The 16,945-nt window shown below is 41.9% G+C and overlaps 2 protein-coding genes across 4 annotated transcripts; both read right to left on the minus strand.

The window, feature by feature from the left end:
* Positions 1-10,474, minus strand: lpcat4 (lysophosphatidylcholine acyltransferase 4). Of its 3 annotated transcripts, none has more exons than XM_086165674.1 (13): positions 9,827-10,474; positions 7,693-8,056; positions 6,867-6,979; positions 6,701-6,761; positions 6,329-6,387; positions 5,757-5,791; positions 4,937-4,991; positions 4,066-4,148; positions 2,572-2,697; positions 2,313-2,469; positions 1,333-1,425; positions 1,051-1,186; positions 1-613 (listed from the first exon to the last, which is right to left on the minus strand). In XM_086165674.1, the coding sequence occupies exons 1-13, from the start codon at positions 9,908-9,910 to the stop codon at positions 444-446; spliced, it is 1,536 nt and encodes a 511-aa protein (XP_086021800.1). In that variant the 5' UTR covers positions 9,911-10,474; the 3' UTR covers positions 1-443. The 3 variants fall into 3 exon arrangements, with proteins under 3 accessions (XP_086021800.1, XP_086021801.1, XP_086021802.1); XM_086165675.1 differs by lacking the exon at positions 9,827-10,474 and adding an exon at positions 9,667-9,717; XM_086165676.1 differs by lacking the exon at positions 9,827-10,474 and adding an exon at positions 9,121-9,196.
* A 1,796-nt stretch (positions 10,475-12,270) lies between these two features.
* emc4 (ER membrane protein complex subunit 4) lies at positions 12,271-16,806 on the minus strand. Its single transcript, XM_086165677.1, has 6 exons — positions 16,656-16,806; positions 15,487-15,625; positions 13,568-13,682; positions 13,322-13,475; positions 13,064-13,224; positions 12,271-12,980 (listed from the first exon to the last, which is right to left on the minus strand). Exons 2-6 carry the CDS (start codon positions 15,588-15,590, stop codon positions 12,945-12,947), a joined length of 570 nt encoding a protein of 189 aa, XP_086021803.1. The 5' UTR covers positions 15,591-15,625; positions 16,656-16,806; the 3' UTR covers positions 12,271-12,944.
* Between the last annotated feature and the right edge of the window lie 139 nt (positions 16,807-16,945).

Genomic DNA, 16,945 nt, shown 5'->3' on the forward strand with positions numbered 1-16,945 from the left:
TTTGTACCTTTAAAAAGTAATTCACAGTTTAATTGATTTTAAATACAAATGTTTACAAAAAGGTGAGAATTTACAGAGTATACATTACAGCGACAAAATAATACATAAAAATACATTTGCTACCTTGCACATGTTGTCCCTTTAAAAACATTCAACAATCAATAAATTTGCTGTACAATTGAATTATTTAGACTTGATAAAGCTTGTGAACATCTGAGTTATGACAAGGCACTCAGGTAAACACACAAACACACGCGCACACTCCTGGGTATAACAGAGGAGGCTTCAGACATCATACACACATTCTGGTATAAAGACATAAAATTATAATTTTGGTATAAGAATATGCTTTTTTTGTTTGGTTACTAAATCTATAATAATTAATTCGCGCCACATTATAAAAAGAAATTACAAGTAGCTTCAAATAAAAAGTCCAAAAATCCTCATTCAAACTTCTTGTTGCAGTGGAGGGCAAAGTTTCCATTGTGCATATTTCCATTATTGTTCACAGTCCTCCCGTTGCGCAGAGGATCCACCACCTCCTCAGGCTGCAGGTGCTCCTTCACCACGGTCCCATACACTGGGTGTGTTGTTAGCACTTGCAACAGAGAATCTGTTGGAAAAAAAAAAAAAAAACACCATTTTTTTACCATAACCTGCAGTATAAAAACAGAATGCGATTAAACCTTTTCCGTTTTTTTTTTTTATCTGAAAACAGTCAATTCTACTAATGGCTTCAGAACAAATGATGAATAAGGCCGGTATTGATTGAAGCAGAGTGGTGTTCAAGAGGAACAGCAGAAATTTACAGTGATGCATTTTAAATAGAGTCTGAAAGATCTGATATAGACCACGATGTGTTTGCATGATAAGCATTTAGAATAATGAAAATTCAAATTTTTGTACAATTGTATACTGTTGGCTCCAAATGCATTTTTACATTACCTGCGCGGAAAAAAAAAAAAACATCATGATGTAAAGACAATTAGTATGTAAAGCAAATTAATGTTAAAGCGTCGGCTGCATGAGCAAAACCCGACTGATACCAACCTTTGGTCAGCTGGCCTTGACTGGAGGCCTCGGTGAAGAGCTGAGCTGTGTGGTGCTGAGGAACAGCCAGCAGTGCCCCCATGAGACCAGATAGCTCCTCTGCACTGAGACTTCCTCTGCCCTCACCATCAAATATCTGTAAAGCACAAAAGGAAGGAAGTTAAGAGAGCAAAAAATAACTTTTAATCTTGTTCATCACAATCTGGGAGCTTAAGATCAGCGAAAACACGCTATATTTAGCTGGTAACGACAACTTGTAAGTTATAAAAGAGCAGTACATACGTTGAAAGCAGTGTGGAAAAGTGACTGGAAGCTGACAAATCCAGAGAGTGCAGCAACACTCAAATAAAACTGCCTGGGGTCCACTGTTTCATCCTGAATTAAAAACACAAAACCAAATCAAAGTCATACAAATTAAGGTTCACCTTTTCCTAAATGGTGTCAGGTTGTGAGATGCTCATTTAGAATACAATCTGCCCTTAACTGTCCCACAACCGGAAAAATTCAGTTCACTCAGCAGAAAGTGGATAGTGAAGCAGAGGTAGTCAAGAAATAAATTAATTCAAACAGTAGCACACAAACATATCAGACAATCTGTAATGTATATATATATATATATATATATATAGAAACACTCTTTTGGGAAAAAAAATTGAAACTAGCAGCTGCATTGACTAGCAAAACCAGTGTGTATGGATGAATCCCTGATGTTCGACTGGCAGCAGAGCTGGGCTGCTAAACAGAGGAACAGCAGCTGGGGAGAAGGACCTGCGAAATCTCTTCATACATTCTGAGTAAAGGATTGTGTCGCTGAAGGAGCTGCACTGATGTTCTGCATAGGGTGGGGGGGCGTTGACCTTTCAAGTATCGGGTTCATTGAGTTTATTTACACGATGATCAGGTGTTTGAGGATCCCTTTCTTCACACACTCCTTTGTGCCCACGACCATCAGACTGCATAACCATCCAGCACACAACTCTGACCGGCCGGAGGCACATCTGTGCGACCACTACCTCACTCATTCACACGTCTTCTCCTCATTCTGTTACCTATTTTTATCCTTGTTGTCGTCGTCTTCGTCCTTTAAGTGTCTCTTTTATTTATAATTTTTCATATTGTTATTGTTGTGCTGCTGTGACAAATGAATTTCCCCTATGGGGATCGATAAAGTATTATCATAAAGTAAGTTCATATGTTTCCACATCTGGAAAGCTTTCCTTGTGTAATAATTCAAGGAGAGAGAAACATTCTGAGAGCATTACCTTGGAGTACCAGGCACAGATCTTGACGGCGGTCTCTTTATCCGGCAGCCGGAGAACAGAGGTGAGCTCTTCTGCGCTGACTTTTGACCCCTTGGCTCCCAGAGGACACCTTTCTAACATTCTGGCCAAACCTGCTTCCACCTCAGATGCTCCCAGGCTGGTGGAGACACGGGGACAGGCAGTTCAAGAAAACGGCATATTATATCAATACGGTCTTCAGTCAGAGTGTAAATCAAAACCGCAATAAATAAGGTCTTACCCGCTTTTGTGCAACAATGACAGCGTTTCCCTGGCAGGTGACACCAGCGGGAGGGAGAGTCCGCCTAATTTACTGACAGGCACTCCGCCCTCCATCACGTAATTTGTGGCTGGGATGCTGAGGGCCCTAAGAGGGGTGCATTCAGATAGCGGAGTCAATTCAAGCAGGCATATGACACCTGTTCTGGTGTAATCAAGTCATAACCGAGTCTTCTGGCAAATATTAGAACAACATGGTTAGAAAAAGTCTCTTCACAATGGATCTGTCATCACTTCATCTCCCTTAGCCTGAACAAGCCTCCCTGAATTCTCCATTCCTCCTAAAAAACAGCACTGTTATGATTGCCCAGAGGTTTAAGCAAGTCTGAAACTGTCCCATTCTTGACTGTGACTGCAGTCTGAAATTCTGGGCGGGGTCGAGTTCACTGGCCTCGAAGAACAAAGAAGTGGAGGCTCTCCCATATGCAACGCCACCAGACCTCACATCTGAACCGCTAGTGTGAATTACAATCAAAATACACCCCGTAAAAAGGCAGGCCGGCATCATTTCACCACTCAGGTGCTGGCAGAAACACCCAAGAAGCGCAGCTCTAAAAACAAGTTTGACACAGGATTTAAAAGGAAAAAAAAAAAAAAACACACTACATCAAAGATTTAAAAAAGAACTGAGTTGGTATGAATATCTGACCAAATTTCAGTGAGTCTCACCCTGCTTCTCTTTTCTTAATGATGGCGGAAAGCCAGTCAAGTATAAGACTGCACAGAAAACTTGTTTTCATAGATAGAAAAACAGGATGTTTAACTGGACGATATGGGGAGCTCTTAAGATTCTTTGGAGCACTAGGATGAGTCAGAATAGAAGAGCCTTTTCTAAAAGGCAGTTTCCCAGGAAAAAAAAAAAAAAAAAAACACACTCGGGAAGCAAGGTCAACAGCTGAAGGTAAACAATACAGAAAGAGAGACATTTTGTGTCTCATCAGGTTAAACGCAATCCTATTAGGGAATATTGCATAGGAGCCAGCTTAAAACTCCACTTGAAAATGTAATGTGATGGCTGAGAAAAAAAAAAAAAAAAAGGATTCTCCATATATACTGGTGTCTGGTGGGAGTCCTCTACATAAAAGTTAAACTGGGAAAGGATAAAATCCCCCACGGCGGTGAAAACATGAGGGTTTTGGTGGAGTGTTGGTGTTTCTACATTTACCTCCGTGTACCAAAGTCAGACATTTCAACTGACTCTTGAGAAAGTGCTTGATGGAGGAGTTTGGTTTGCTCAGAGCAATAAGATTATTCAAAAACACTAGATTCTACCTCCACTCACCTCTTTCTACTTGTGCTTTTGTATTTGTCCGTTAAGTTTGCCCAGCTTAGGGTGGGTGTGGATAGGACAGGCCTAGATCCAGATTCTAATCATTTTATACAAACAGACAAATCATTGTTCCACCCCATTGCCAAGTCATTTTGGCTCACAATAGTCAAACAATGTGCTACTTACGTGGCCATGAGTTTCTGAACATTGTCAGCATACAGGTTCGGGTCGTTCTTCTCTTCCTCAGATGGTCTGTAAACTGGAAGGAACTGCAGCAGAAATAAGGAGAAAAATACTATTGATCCACTTTAAAACATCTCACAGTTTCTGTTTAGATCTGATGTATGCATTGACCCAGACCATAAAAAAAAATAAAAATAAAGATTCATTTTGAAATACTCAAGACACTATGAAGAAGTAAACACAAGTGAAAAGTCCGGGATGTTTCGATTTCTTAAAATTCCTATTTTGGGATTTGGGGAGTGCCTTGGGACCCAAAGGTAGATCGAGAGAGCGTGGCTGGCAACCCAAATGGCTCTATGGCATATTTATGCTTCATTGATATGCATACAGACGAAGCCATTCACGCATGTCCTGTGTTCATTTCTTGCTTATTTTGGTTTATCAATTGGAAGCGTAATGATACGGACCAATGGAGCCGTACACATGAAAGCTGTGGAGGGGTATAGTCGAGTCAAACGGTGAGAAAGCTTGAAAAATAGCTGAATATTTTGAGGAGAGGTGAAATAATCAGGACATTTATAATGCTGCATCACTGGGGCACGGAGATAAGAATACATTGGATGAAACTGGCTCGGGGTAAATTGGACGGCGGTGAAGGAGAAGTCGAGGGCAGTGCTGGACCACAACACCGACTGAGCGGCACCCCCAAGAGGATGTACTGCTGAACTCTCATTCCAACACAAAGGACGTTGAAAAGGTACAAATCTATTTTCATGTGCATGTTGAACTCTTCAGCTCCTGCCACCGTGGCCCAGCCCCAGATAAGCGGCTAGACAATGAAGGAATGAACTTTGTAGCCCTTTCATGCACTTACCTCAACGGTAACGTTGGTATACAGTTGTGACGTGGTATGCCATAATGCCTCAATCCTGATAAAGAGAAAAAGAAAAAATAAAGCAATGATGTTTTCCTGCAGGTTGAATTTTTAAATTTCACTCATGAAAGACACTTCAACTGTGAAAATGAAGTCATTTATAAATCCTTTCTGAGTTGCAGATCAGCATCTTCCAGAATGATCATCCAAAATAGTGTATAACTAGAATCAAACAAATTCTACATGTTGGATTTTTTAAATCTTTAAAATTTTAATGCACAATTCAATTAAAATTATCAGTTCCATCTAGAAATTCCTTTTTAAATGGAAACTTGTTTTTCCTACTTTCGTACAGGTTTTGCTCAGAAACCACAGGGGGAAAAAAAATTAGAACGAAATAAAAATTTTAGCATAAAAAAAAACTTTCCATTATTTATTTAAAAATAATTAATTGATGCGAGATTTCATAAATGTTTCATGTGTACAACCCTTGGCTTTCCTGGTCATATGCTCGCAGGATAATCTGAAATATGTTGAGAAGGAACAAAAAAAAAATCCATTAGATTTAAAGAAAACATATACTCTATACATCGTGTGGCACTGATAAAATGCTTCCTGGTTTCCAGGATTATGGTGCGGAATAAGGGCTGAAATGAATAAGGGCTAGAAATGTTTTTTGTGAATATGCCTACATTGATGCTGCTTTCATCCTGGCTTCTACCAAACACAAACGTCACAAACAGGGAAAAAAAAAGAAACAAAACAAACTCAAGTTAAGCTAATTTTAAAGATTTGTCAAAGATAAAATCTGCAAACTCACCAACTGGTTCCTTTGTACGTCCAGCGAACTGTATCCTGGGGATAAAGAGGGTGGAGTGGAGACTGAAAAATGGTCAACTCCCAAAAATAGATGCATCTGTAAAGTGGAGAGTCTATTCCGTGTAACAGCCGCAGACCCAGTGGGCAAAAAACAAATATTGACCAAAAATTAACTTGCACATAAACATGACGATAGCCTGCTTACATGCAGTATTTTACTCAAATCAAACAGCACAGCTGACGAAACTTATTTATATTAAAACTTTTTTGGGGGGGGGGATTGACACCTCTGTTCCTGGAGATGTGAGCATTGAACTGAACTCCATCAAGCTCATACCAACACCAGGTTCAACCAGAATTGAAATTTCATTTCAAGAAATATTTTTTTCTGGTTTGAATCAGATTGGTCTGCAAATAACCATGCAGGTTGGAAACGAAAGTTTGTGTACAATTAATCTTGACATCTCAAATGTGGATCATGACTCAACATTATTCAAGATAATAATGTGCATTAAGTCATTCTTGGAGCCGTTGGTCCAGTTGCTGTCATCCAGGAGCGGTGACTGCACTTACCAGTTTATTCGGGTAATGTAACAGAACAGGTTGGACTGGGACTCCAGAAAGAAAGGCACCTGATGACAAATAAGGGGGAGTGGAAAAAAAAAGAAAATATATCACAAGGGGTGAGACTTAGCAGAAATGCAAAAGTTGTGAGTTGTTGATCATTCAACAGCAGAACAATTGGTTGTTGCAGCTACTTCCTCTCATACCGCTCATATTTCCATAACGACTCTGTACAAACAGCAGACAAGTCGTGTACACAGTTGTAATTCAGGAAAACATAGATTCGAATCAGTTAATCTCTCTGAGGTTTTTACAACCCTCCATTCTTTCTGCATAACAGAAAGGCAGATATTTGGCTTCTTGCAGGCTGCTCCAACTCACCAGGCTTGAACTTTATGAGGGCGCTGCCATTGGTTGTGGTTCCCTCAGGAAACATCAGCATCTAACAAAGATTCAGAGGCACAAAACAGGCAAAATTGGAAACTTTCTGGCCGTTGAAAATCCAGCATCTTGATTTTCTCTCTCGAAATCAGCTTGAATCTCTCACCTGAGGCCAGTAGCCGTTCGAGGTCAGCCTTTCTGTGAGTTGCGCAACAGCCTTTTTCCTTGACTCCGGATCCTTCCGGCTCACCAGCACAGACTGGTTAAACTCCAGGAGAGCTGATTACAAAAAAACAGCCAAAAATCAGAACAAGAGAGAGGTCCACAGGAAGCAAGGTAAGACCTGTCGAACAAGATTACATTTAAGAGCTGAAAGAACCGAATTGTTGCTTTACCTATGCTATATTTTCCCTGTGACCTCTTTGCCAAATATTGTCATTGGTTGTTTGCCAGTTTGAGGTGCTATTTCCTATGCTTGACTGCCAGCAAATCACACAGTCAAAGATGGAATGCATTTCTACAAACACGGAAAGACACGTATGATCCATGTATTTGTAATCTAAAGAGCCTTCAAAACATACTTTTCACATTTCCTCAGCCTGAATTTCACCATTACTATGAAAGGGATTCAGTCTTGCAACTTCTCTCAGGTGAGAAAATACATTATGACAAGCCTGAAAGTAAGTAGGAAAAAATACAGGCATTTTTAAAAAATGGTAAAAATTATTCACTTAATAAGGTGCTAACAAAGAAAGAAAAGACACGTAATAAAGAAATCACATGACAATTGGCGATCCATTAAAAGGAAAAGAAGAAATCTGAAGGCATTTGCAAGAAAATGTTGAGGATCTAAAATATGGGAACATTTCTCTAATTAGAAAACCTAAGCTTCACAGATGTCCACCTCATCCCCCTTCCAACAAACAAACAAATAAACAAGGCTTCTGATACAAATGAGATGTGACACAGTTTTTGTGTGTGCGTAGCCTCACCCCCTATGACCGGTAAACTGGTGTTCTCTGAACGTGAAACCACCGTCGCCAGCTGAGCTGGACACAGAACCAGCATGTCCAGGAAGCCACTGTGTGGCGCCACCACCAGCACGGGCGCCTCCTTCAGATCCGCCCTGCGACCCTTTACTTTTATCCACGCAAAGCCCAGGCAGAAGAAGACGGCCCGACTGAAGAACCAGATGATGGGGTGGAGGAGCCAGCGGCGCAAGCCCGTGACGGGCCGACGGCGTTCCTGCTCCGAAAGGCCGGCCAATCGAAGCCGGGCGATGGGCCACATGACGAGGAAGAGCAGAGCTGCGATGGCAATTCGTACTGGGAAGAGGACGCAGCCCAGGATGATGCCCTTCAGATCGAAGAGAGGAAATAAACATTTTAAGTCCTGCACAATCACAAAAATGGCAGAATTAAAGAAAAAAAAATCTCTGAAAATGGATAATTTACAAGTATTGCAGTTCAAGAATCCGTTAATTATGTTGTGCTATAAAAGTTCAACGAAATCAAGACCAGATGTAGAAAACAAACTGCACAAACAAAACTAATGATCATCCAACAGAAGAAAACATTTATCAGTTATGCAGTTTTGCATACATTTACGATGATTCATCTCAAGTGGAGAAACCCACCATTTCAAAAGCTGGGGCTTTACCAACACTGTGTTTTTGGAGCTGCTGCAGAAATTGGTAGGAAATTGAATTAACAAACATAAATCCGGGATTAAGCCTACAGCTGCTTTCTGTTATTACCTCAAAACACAAAATGAAATGTACCAAAAGGTTCAAAATAACGATGTGAAACAACTGCCTTTCTGATTTATGACTACATATTTATTTCTTTTCTGCAGCGTTTGAATGCCATCATGTTAAAGGGAAAATACTCAAATGACAAGTTAATTCCATGTGTAATTCTCATGTGAACGCTGTTTCACTGATTAAGGGAAATCCTTACTTTTAACATTTATTTTACTGACACATAGGTGTCCTGCGGCAATGAATGGTGTTGACTGATATATGGACTAATATATGCTATATGGTCTCAACCTGCATAGCGCCTTCACACCCTGGGGTTTCAAAGCGCTTTGTACTATATTGCAATCACCAATCCAAATAGACAAATACAAAGTGCTAACCAGGCCATCAGGAGAGGGTTAGCATCTTGCCCAAGGAACAGTTTAGACAGCTGACGAGAAGAGCCGGAAGCCTTCCAATTAGAGGGATGCTAATATCGTTTGTTTTCTGTAAAACAAACGTGTGTTTTCAAATGTTCAATATTTGAATGAAGGCTCAGGTTCCATTTGCCAATCTCAATGTTTTGCATGAAGACCGTGTTTTCCTTAACCCAACCACTTGTTTTCAGGATGAAGAGGTGTTTTTTTGTTATTTTTTTCTGATTCTCTCAAGCTTGACTTACCTTCTTTTACTTTGCCAATCAAGGTTGTTTTGCTCTTGGCTGCTGCAACCGCGAGCACAATCTTTCAAAACCCAAATCAAAACCTGCTTCGAATGGATTTGAAAAACTTTTGTCCCCTCAGTTTGGCAAATTACAGAAGATCCAACCCTGAAGAAACTATCCTGCTGTTGCTCATACAGTCACATCTAATTTCATGGGATACATGGAACTGAAAGCAGGCATTTATATGAGCTGATAGTTGATTATATAATGATATGTAGTCCTGGCCAGCACCTCTCCTTTCCTCTTTCCACTCCTTTCCTTCCTTCCTTTCCTTCCTTCCTAGCAGTGTGAAAACGATGTGTTTGGGATTCATCTAGAGGCGGACAAGACAGTGAACAGAGATTGTGTCAAAAGTTGGTTGTTTTTTTTTTTGCAAGGGACCTGCCTTAAAGCTCCATGCAGAATTTAAAATAAAAACACAGTTTTCAAGCTCACTAAGAGGAATGTGAAAAATGCAGAAAAATCAAGATAACTTAATCCGGAGTTTGGTTTTGGATCCCGGACCTTTTTTTTGCGTCAATTTTCTGCTTGATTAGTTTCAGCTGGGTCGCTGCTGGAGCCAAAGGTTTCAGCCACCCTCTCCTCACCGGGACGCCGATTAAACACAATAATAAAGTGTCAAAAAATGACTATTTTTTCTTAAAATAAAATTGTATTTGTTTACCCTGGTCCTCTGGAGCCTGGTGAGCTTCACTTCGTGAATGAACGGATGAGGGTACTCCGCCGCGGCACGGTCGGTCCTCTCCATGGCGAGAAGGCGAAACTTAAATTGTATAATTTAGAATAAAATAAGAATTTAACTTAAAAAAAAGAAGAACTTGAGCTCCTCTTGTGTGGTGAGTATTTAAATGGAAAGGGAGTGGAAAAGTGACGAGAAGGGGCTTCGCTCCAAATTTGGGGGGAAAACCGTTAGGGGGGTCTAAAAATAGAACTAGCTAGCTAGCTCAAAAAAAAAAAAAAAAGTTAGCCCGTGGGAAAAAAGTGAAATAAAGACGCGAAAAGTGTGATTTTAAAAGAATATTTCGGAATTGTCCGCCTTCCACATGGTCAAAACAACACACGCCGATGAGAGACGAGGCCCATCCTACTTCTCTTGTAGCTGGCCGGCTTCACCTGGCCGGCCCCCTTCGTCGGATGACGGCCCGCCCCGGCGCTCCCCCACGGGGGCGGGTCGGGCGAGTCCGACCGGTCCCTGAACCTCGCAGCGACGTACGCGTCACAGAACGAGATTATTATTATTATTATTATTACTATTATTATTATTATTACCACTTGATCACTTTTTTAAAATTAATTTCTTGTAAATCTGTTTTTTTTTTTTTTTTTTGTGTATGTTTGTATGGTGTCCTCGACTGTCCAGTGAGGTTCCTTAAATAAAATGTATCATTTTGACTTTCAAGCATCCCTTTGTTACTTTTATTGTTTTTGTTTTTATTGCTTCTTTTCAATGAGTATTTAAATGTCTGTATGGTGTCCTTGGGTGCTGAGTAATGCGCCTTCAAGTAAAATGTGTTATTATTATTACTGTTCCTGTACTTTTAATTTTCAATAGTGTTGTTTTAGAGACTTTTTTTTTTAGAGATGTTGTTTTAAATACCTTAAAACACTTGATGGCCTTAACTCTGACACTTTATATTTTTATTGTATTTCTTATTCTCCTCCTTCCTCCTTCCTACAATTATTATGTTTTACTTGAAACTCAGGCACAACAATTTCCTTCGGCATAAATAAAGTTGTTCTTATTCTTATTTTCAGCTATTTCTTTTTTTTCGACCTTTTGCTCATCTATCTATGATACACTTCTAATTTTATTTCACCCCACAACAGCGCCTATGCAGGGACCCCGTTTGAAAACAGCAAGACAGAGCCCCATGTTTACTTCCGCAGATGAAACCAGTCTATCTAGTACTAAGAAAAACGTGCTGGGACAGATGTGGGTTTCTGGGAGGTGTAAAAGAAGGTGCTACATTCACGTTGCATTTATTTGTTAGGTAGATTGACGTCGCTCCATCGGTTTCAATTTGTCAGAGGACGCTGCCTCTACCCGCTTTGCCCTTTGCCCCACCTGCTTGCTATTGTTATTGATGCAGGGTGTTGCTTTGACACCAATACCAAACACACAACCACAGATACATGTTTAAAAAAGGAAAAAAAGGAGAAGAATAAGAGAGAAGTCTGGTGTGACTTCCACATCGACATTATTTGCTTTAGATGTACTTCATGTGTTCCTGACAGCTTTGTCAATATTCGTCACATTTCCGGCTGTCAGGATGAAATAGTTTTCCGACATTTGTGCTATCCGTACAATCAGTTGTTTATACAAAAAGGCTTTGTGTTACAAGCTGGTGCAGGTTTGCCCGTCTGTGTTTCCTCCTCCCCTGATAAAAAACAAAACAAAAACAAAACCTTCATCCCTGCCCTTCCAGGTGTTTGGCGGGATGATGCCGAAAGACCCTGAAAAGTAAAGACCACATAAATACTGCAGTGGATCTGAGCTTTTCTGCTAGAAAAAAAAACAACAATCGTAACATCTCTGTGAAACGGTCATAAATCACAGGGGAATATTTGAAGGCCAAAAACAAGGTTGTTCAGTCACAATGAACTTTAACCTTTGGAAACTCAACCATCAATCCTTGAGCGCAAAAGGGAACATTTTGTTCCAAATATGAAGAAAATCTCCCTCAGGTGTGAACAGTGTCACATTCAGAGAACAAGCGCAGGAATCTGTCGCCGACACTCACAGCTGTCCAGAAAGCTACTGAAAACACATTTGGCATTAAACCCTCTATGATGGAGGGATTAGATTGTCGAAGGTTAAGGTGCACAAAGGGCAGCCCCGACTGTTTAGATATAAAAACATCCGTGATAAAGGAAATTCTCCAGATGACACTCACGCGGAGAACAGGTTTGTGTGACAGTGGAGGTCAAAGGGTCGCGCTTTTTCCATTCTCAGCTTTGAACATCTCAGCGGGGCCTCTGGAGGGGTGATTTATTCAACTTCTGGGATTGTAATGAAATCATAATAAACAGGCTGCTTCCGCCCAGTGGGGAAGAATTAAGATGGGGTGTCGTCTCCATCCCAAGAACAAACAAACAAACAAACATCTGTTTGTGTTTTTCTTAATCTCATACATTTTATTGAAACAGTTGAAAGACATCTCAACCGATAAGGATTTCTCTCATAGAAGACTCTCTCGTAGATAAATTAAAAACGGGCTTATAAATTAAAGAGGTTAGCGATGGAAGGCTAGCATGCTAAAATCATGCTGATGGAAGATGAGGAGCCGCACGGTGAAAACTAACAAGTGCGAGGAGGAGGAGGAGGAAAGGTGAAGGAAGCGATGGGTTGTTTCAACAGAGTGGAAACTCGACACTGTGGCCCGACTACATAGTGGTTATTACTGACTTGTACTCCGAAGAAAATTAAGATAAAATAAACCGATAGACATCCCAGGATCTAAGCGATTCAGCTAGGAAAGAAAACACGTGTTAGAAGTGGTGCTGTGACATTTAGCACTTGCGGGAGAAAAAAAAAAAAAAAAAAAGCCACGGACAGAGCGACAGGCTTTAAGTGAAGTGTTTGTAGCGCGAGAGGCTGTGTGACGGCGGCCGCTTCCGCCGCGCTCGTCCCGCCCGCCGACGTCCCGTCACGGCAGCAGAGCCTGAATTGGTTTTTCTTTCCGTTTAGGGACAAGAGCTGGGCAAAAAACAAAAAAAGTTTCATCTTGACTTTTCGGCCACAGGTGAGAGAACGCAAACATCCGGATCCAGTTTCGTCCTCCTCACAACACCATCCCTCCACCCATGATCTCCATCCGCTGTGGAAGGAAGACACGCGGCGTCACGTGAAACAACCGAGGTTAAGTGTCTTTGCTCTAAACAGCTTAGCGGAGCTGCGTACCTGAGGCGGATCGATGAACGCCAGCCAATCGGACGAGTGCGTTGGAAGCAGCCCCATGGACTGACACTTGTAGATGGCCAACGCCGAGCCCAGCAGGTTCCCCACCAGGTACACCAGCCCCTGGAGCCACTGCTGGCTGGAGCTCTCCAGCAGCTTGAAGGCTGGGAGAGCAAACCCGTCAGAACGTTCACCACCACCACCATCTCCTCATGCATGTTCCACCAAAGGGTCTATAAGAAATAAAAGTGGGCTACTCACTGGCAGACATGGACATCAGCGCCTGAATAGGCCTCCAGGCCATCATGCACACCATCATGATGGGGAAGATGGAGATGGTGTTGCCCGACATGTACATGATGAAGAGGTTCATGGGGATCTGTTTGAGGGGGCCCAGAGCCACGTCCCAGCAGCGCTGCACCGCAGAGGAAGCAGAGTTAGCTACATATCGTCGCTATCTTTCCTATCCTCACACGTGACACCGCGAGGTCTCCGCCCGTCGCTCACCTTCTCCACCAGGTTCTTGTCGGTCTCCTGGATGCTGGTGTCGGGGACGGGTTTCTCAGAGTATCCGATCGGGTAGACGACGTCGCCCTGCCCGCCTTGCCGGTCTCCGCGGCTCCTGCGATACAAAAAAAGGTCAGCGCGCCGGCACATATCGGCTGTTTCTGACGAACCCGGAGACGACCGGCGGATTTGCAGAACCTTCGGCAAGGTTTGTGTCCAGGCTACCGCATCTTCATCTTTCATCCGGTCATCTACATTAATCTGTGACATCATATTATCAGATGTTCCTGCGAGAATTGCGACTATGTCTTGAGAGGAAAAAGTGGAGAAGCCAGAAATGACTTAACAGCAAAAGAAAAATGAACTGGAGAACTGTTTTTTTGTGTGATAACCAAACAAATCACCATGACAGACTACCATATTTTGCGTACCATAAAACGCACTGTACTATAAGACAGAATATCAATGCGGACTCTATTTTCATACATAAGTCGCACCGCGTCATAAGGCGCACAATAAAACGTACGGTATATAAAGCAAAACAAAAGTGTAGTTCAGTTTAGTCTAACTTTTTCATCTCATTCCTCTCGCTTTATTCCCTGAATAAATGAATTTGCTTCCCTAAAGCGTGCTACATACTGTTTTCTAATTGGTTTATGGTTGGCAGCGATAGCAGACACCTGAAGTTAGTGTGAGGTTGGAACAACGTTGTATTCCAGCTCTATATAACTAGTTATCTAACGATGTCTCATGTTGAACCCTTATTCAACCAAAGACTCACTTTAATATTGCTTACCAAAATCGCACTAAAACATTTTGACGGGTGTTTGAGCGCAGTGTACCACATAAAACTGGTTGGAGGTCAGTAAGTGCAACAAGAATTCATACAAAAGGCGCATGGCCGGTTTTTGAGAACATTTAAGGATTTTAAGTGCGCCTTACAGTGCGACAAATACAGTAATATCGGATAATCCTTTGTTCTGAATAAACTTTACTTGAGGACCCGCAAACACAAATGAGGCATAAAATAACATCCATCACCGCGGCTGTCTTCGAAATATGAATCTTATCACTCAAGCTGTTCAAAAAGATTTCTCATCTGGCCATCAGATAACGGGAGATTAGAGATCACCTTGTCAGAAGGAGAGGAGTGAGGCCACACAGACGGTGAAGAGGACTCAGCAGCGGCTGCATTTTCTGAGGAGGTTTGGCATGTCGCCTAAGATCCTCAGCAACTTCTATAGTAGCATTGCTGAGAGCATCTTAACCAGCTGCATCACTGCTCTGGACCACAAACGCCTGCAGTGAATGGTAAAGGCTGCAGAGAAGATCACCAGGACGGCACACCGCCTTCTCTGCATCTAGAGCCGCCTCCACCACAGTCCGTTCACACACCTACCCTCCCAGCCAGAAGTAAAGGGGTTCAAAATGTAGAACACACAACTAACACAACTAAAGAACTCGTTCTACCCGACTGCTGTCAGACTCCTGAACAACTGACTGTCGACAGAGTCAAACACCGTCTTCTGCTGTGCTCAACTGTTCATGGAAATGAACTGCTGATTTAACTGTCTACACACAAGCTGCACCTGCCTTTTTTTTTTTTGCGTTTGCACATTCAAACATGAGCTCACTTGCACATCTTGCGAATACTGTTTCAATTCTGTATACTGTTTACATTTCCCCACATTATTTACATTGTGTGTTTGTTATCTGTTTATCCATCACGATCTATCTGGCTGCACTGAGGAGGGAAAACTATGAATTTCTTTGAACAAGGAAACACCTTCCCAGACAAGAAACGCTTTGAATCCTGAATAGCTCGCCGCCTGAAAGATGAAGGATTAGGGAAATAGCGTCCCCTGTCGGACGAACGGAGGATGAAGCTGTCAGAATTGCGAGGTTCGTTCTGTGTTCACCTGGTGCTGCCCAGACTCAGCTCCAGCGCCCACTTCATCCTCCTGGCACCCAGGCCTCCTCTCGTCGACAGAGCTCCACCTCCTTGTCCCCCTGGAGACGCCATGGCAACCGACCGACCTTCTACACCACTGAGACTACCTGGACAGGCGGTACAGAGAAAAACCAAAAAAAAAGCAAGTTAAACAAAAGAGACCAAAAGGAAAAAACACATTGATAATAACACCATTTAAAATAAAGGTATCTTCAGGAAATTACCTCAGGTAACATATTAAGAATTCGGATCTCTCCTCCAGGTTCTAAATCTGGTAGGTGAGGAATTAGCATCTTGTGCAAACATACATGCAATATATAATGTTGTTAATTCCTTGCCTGGTCTCAGCTGGAAATTGCACGATATTCAACCACAGTGATAGAAACAAAAAAGCTACTTAATAAAAAAAAAAAATTAAAACACTGTCTTGAACATCATGATTTCCAATTAGAACTACAATTTAGTTAAAATTATTTGTCCTCTGCTGGGATTACGTTTTGCAATGAGTTTGTCATAAATTTGTTGCAAAATTAATTATTTATGTAAAATAAAAACAATAAATATGGCATGAGTGCTGCTAGTCTGTGGGAGCAAAGACAAAATTAAACATGATTTAAAATGACTTTTAAAACTAGCTCTCATTAAGTGGTAAACAACAGGGAAAAGTCAAATATATTTCAATTCTAGACAAACTTGGGTCTGTTTTTTAATGGAAAATGAGACGAAATCACCAGGTTTCAGAATAAATGAAAAGTTTACCACCGCCAGCGTGCTTTTATTTTGATGAGTCACTTCCGGTCGTGGATGCTCTCCTCGCAGCCCGCCACCAGCATCCACAACTATTGCTAAATTCGAGCGGTATTATAATGGTGTTCCGAAAAACCCACCGGACTCACGGAAGTTTTTAACGGATTAAACGGGTTTAGGAATTTCCTCCCTTCGCAGACGGACTGAGTCGGTTATCGCTGTATTTCCGCAAAAACCTCCCCTAAAATGTCATTTTCTGCGTCGAAGCAACGACGGGACGGAGGGCAGAAAATACGGACGAGCGACCGTGCTGGTGTCACTGTTGTTTCGACAGCAAAACCCCTACGACACATCCAAAACCGTCCGTTTGAGATTTAAACTCCTCCTTACCTTACTGAGACATCCAAAACCGCGGCCGACTAAGTATTTTCTTCAATTATTTGACTAAAATAGCGGAAATACGACCCTTGTGTGTTGGGGACGAGGCGGCTCTTCTTCGCTAGTTCCGGTCCGGCTCGTAATGATGACGCAGTTAATGGGTGTGGTTCCCCACAGCGCCCCCTAGCGGCCTGGAGGTGCGCTGCAACTCAAATTTCACAAACAACTTTTTAAGTTGATTGTAAACATACCAACCCCTCTCTGCTATGCATGCATGAAAATGTCTCCTGCACACACACACA

Source organism: Fistularia commersonii, chromosome 19 (assembly GCF_037954325.1).
Source record: "Fistularia commersonii isolate RoL2024-O1a breed Wild chromosome 19, RoL_Fcom_v1.0, whole genome shotgun sequence".
Classification (NCBI taxonomy): domain Eukaryota; kingdom Metazoa; phylum Chordata; class Actinopteri; order Syngnathiformes; family Fistulariidae; genus Fistularia; species Fistularia commersonii.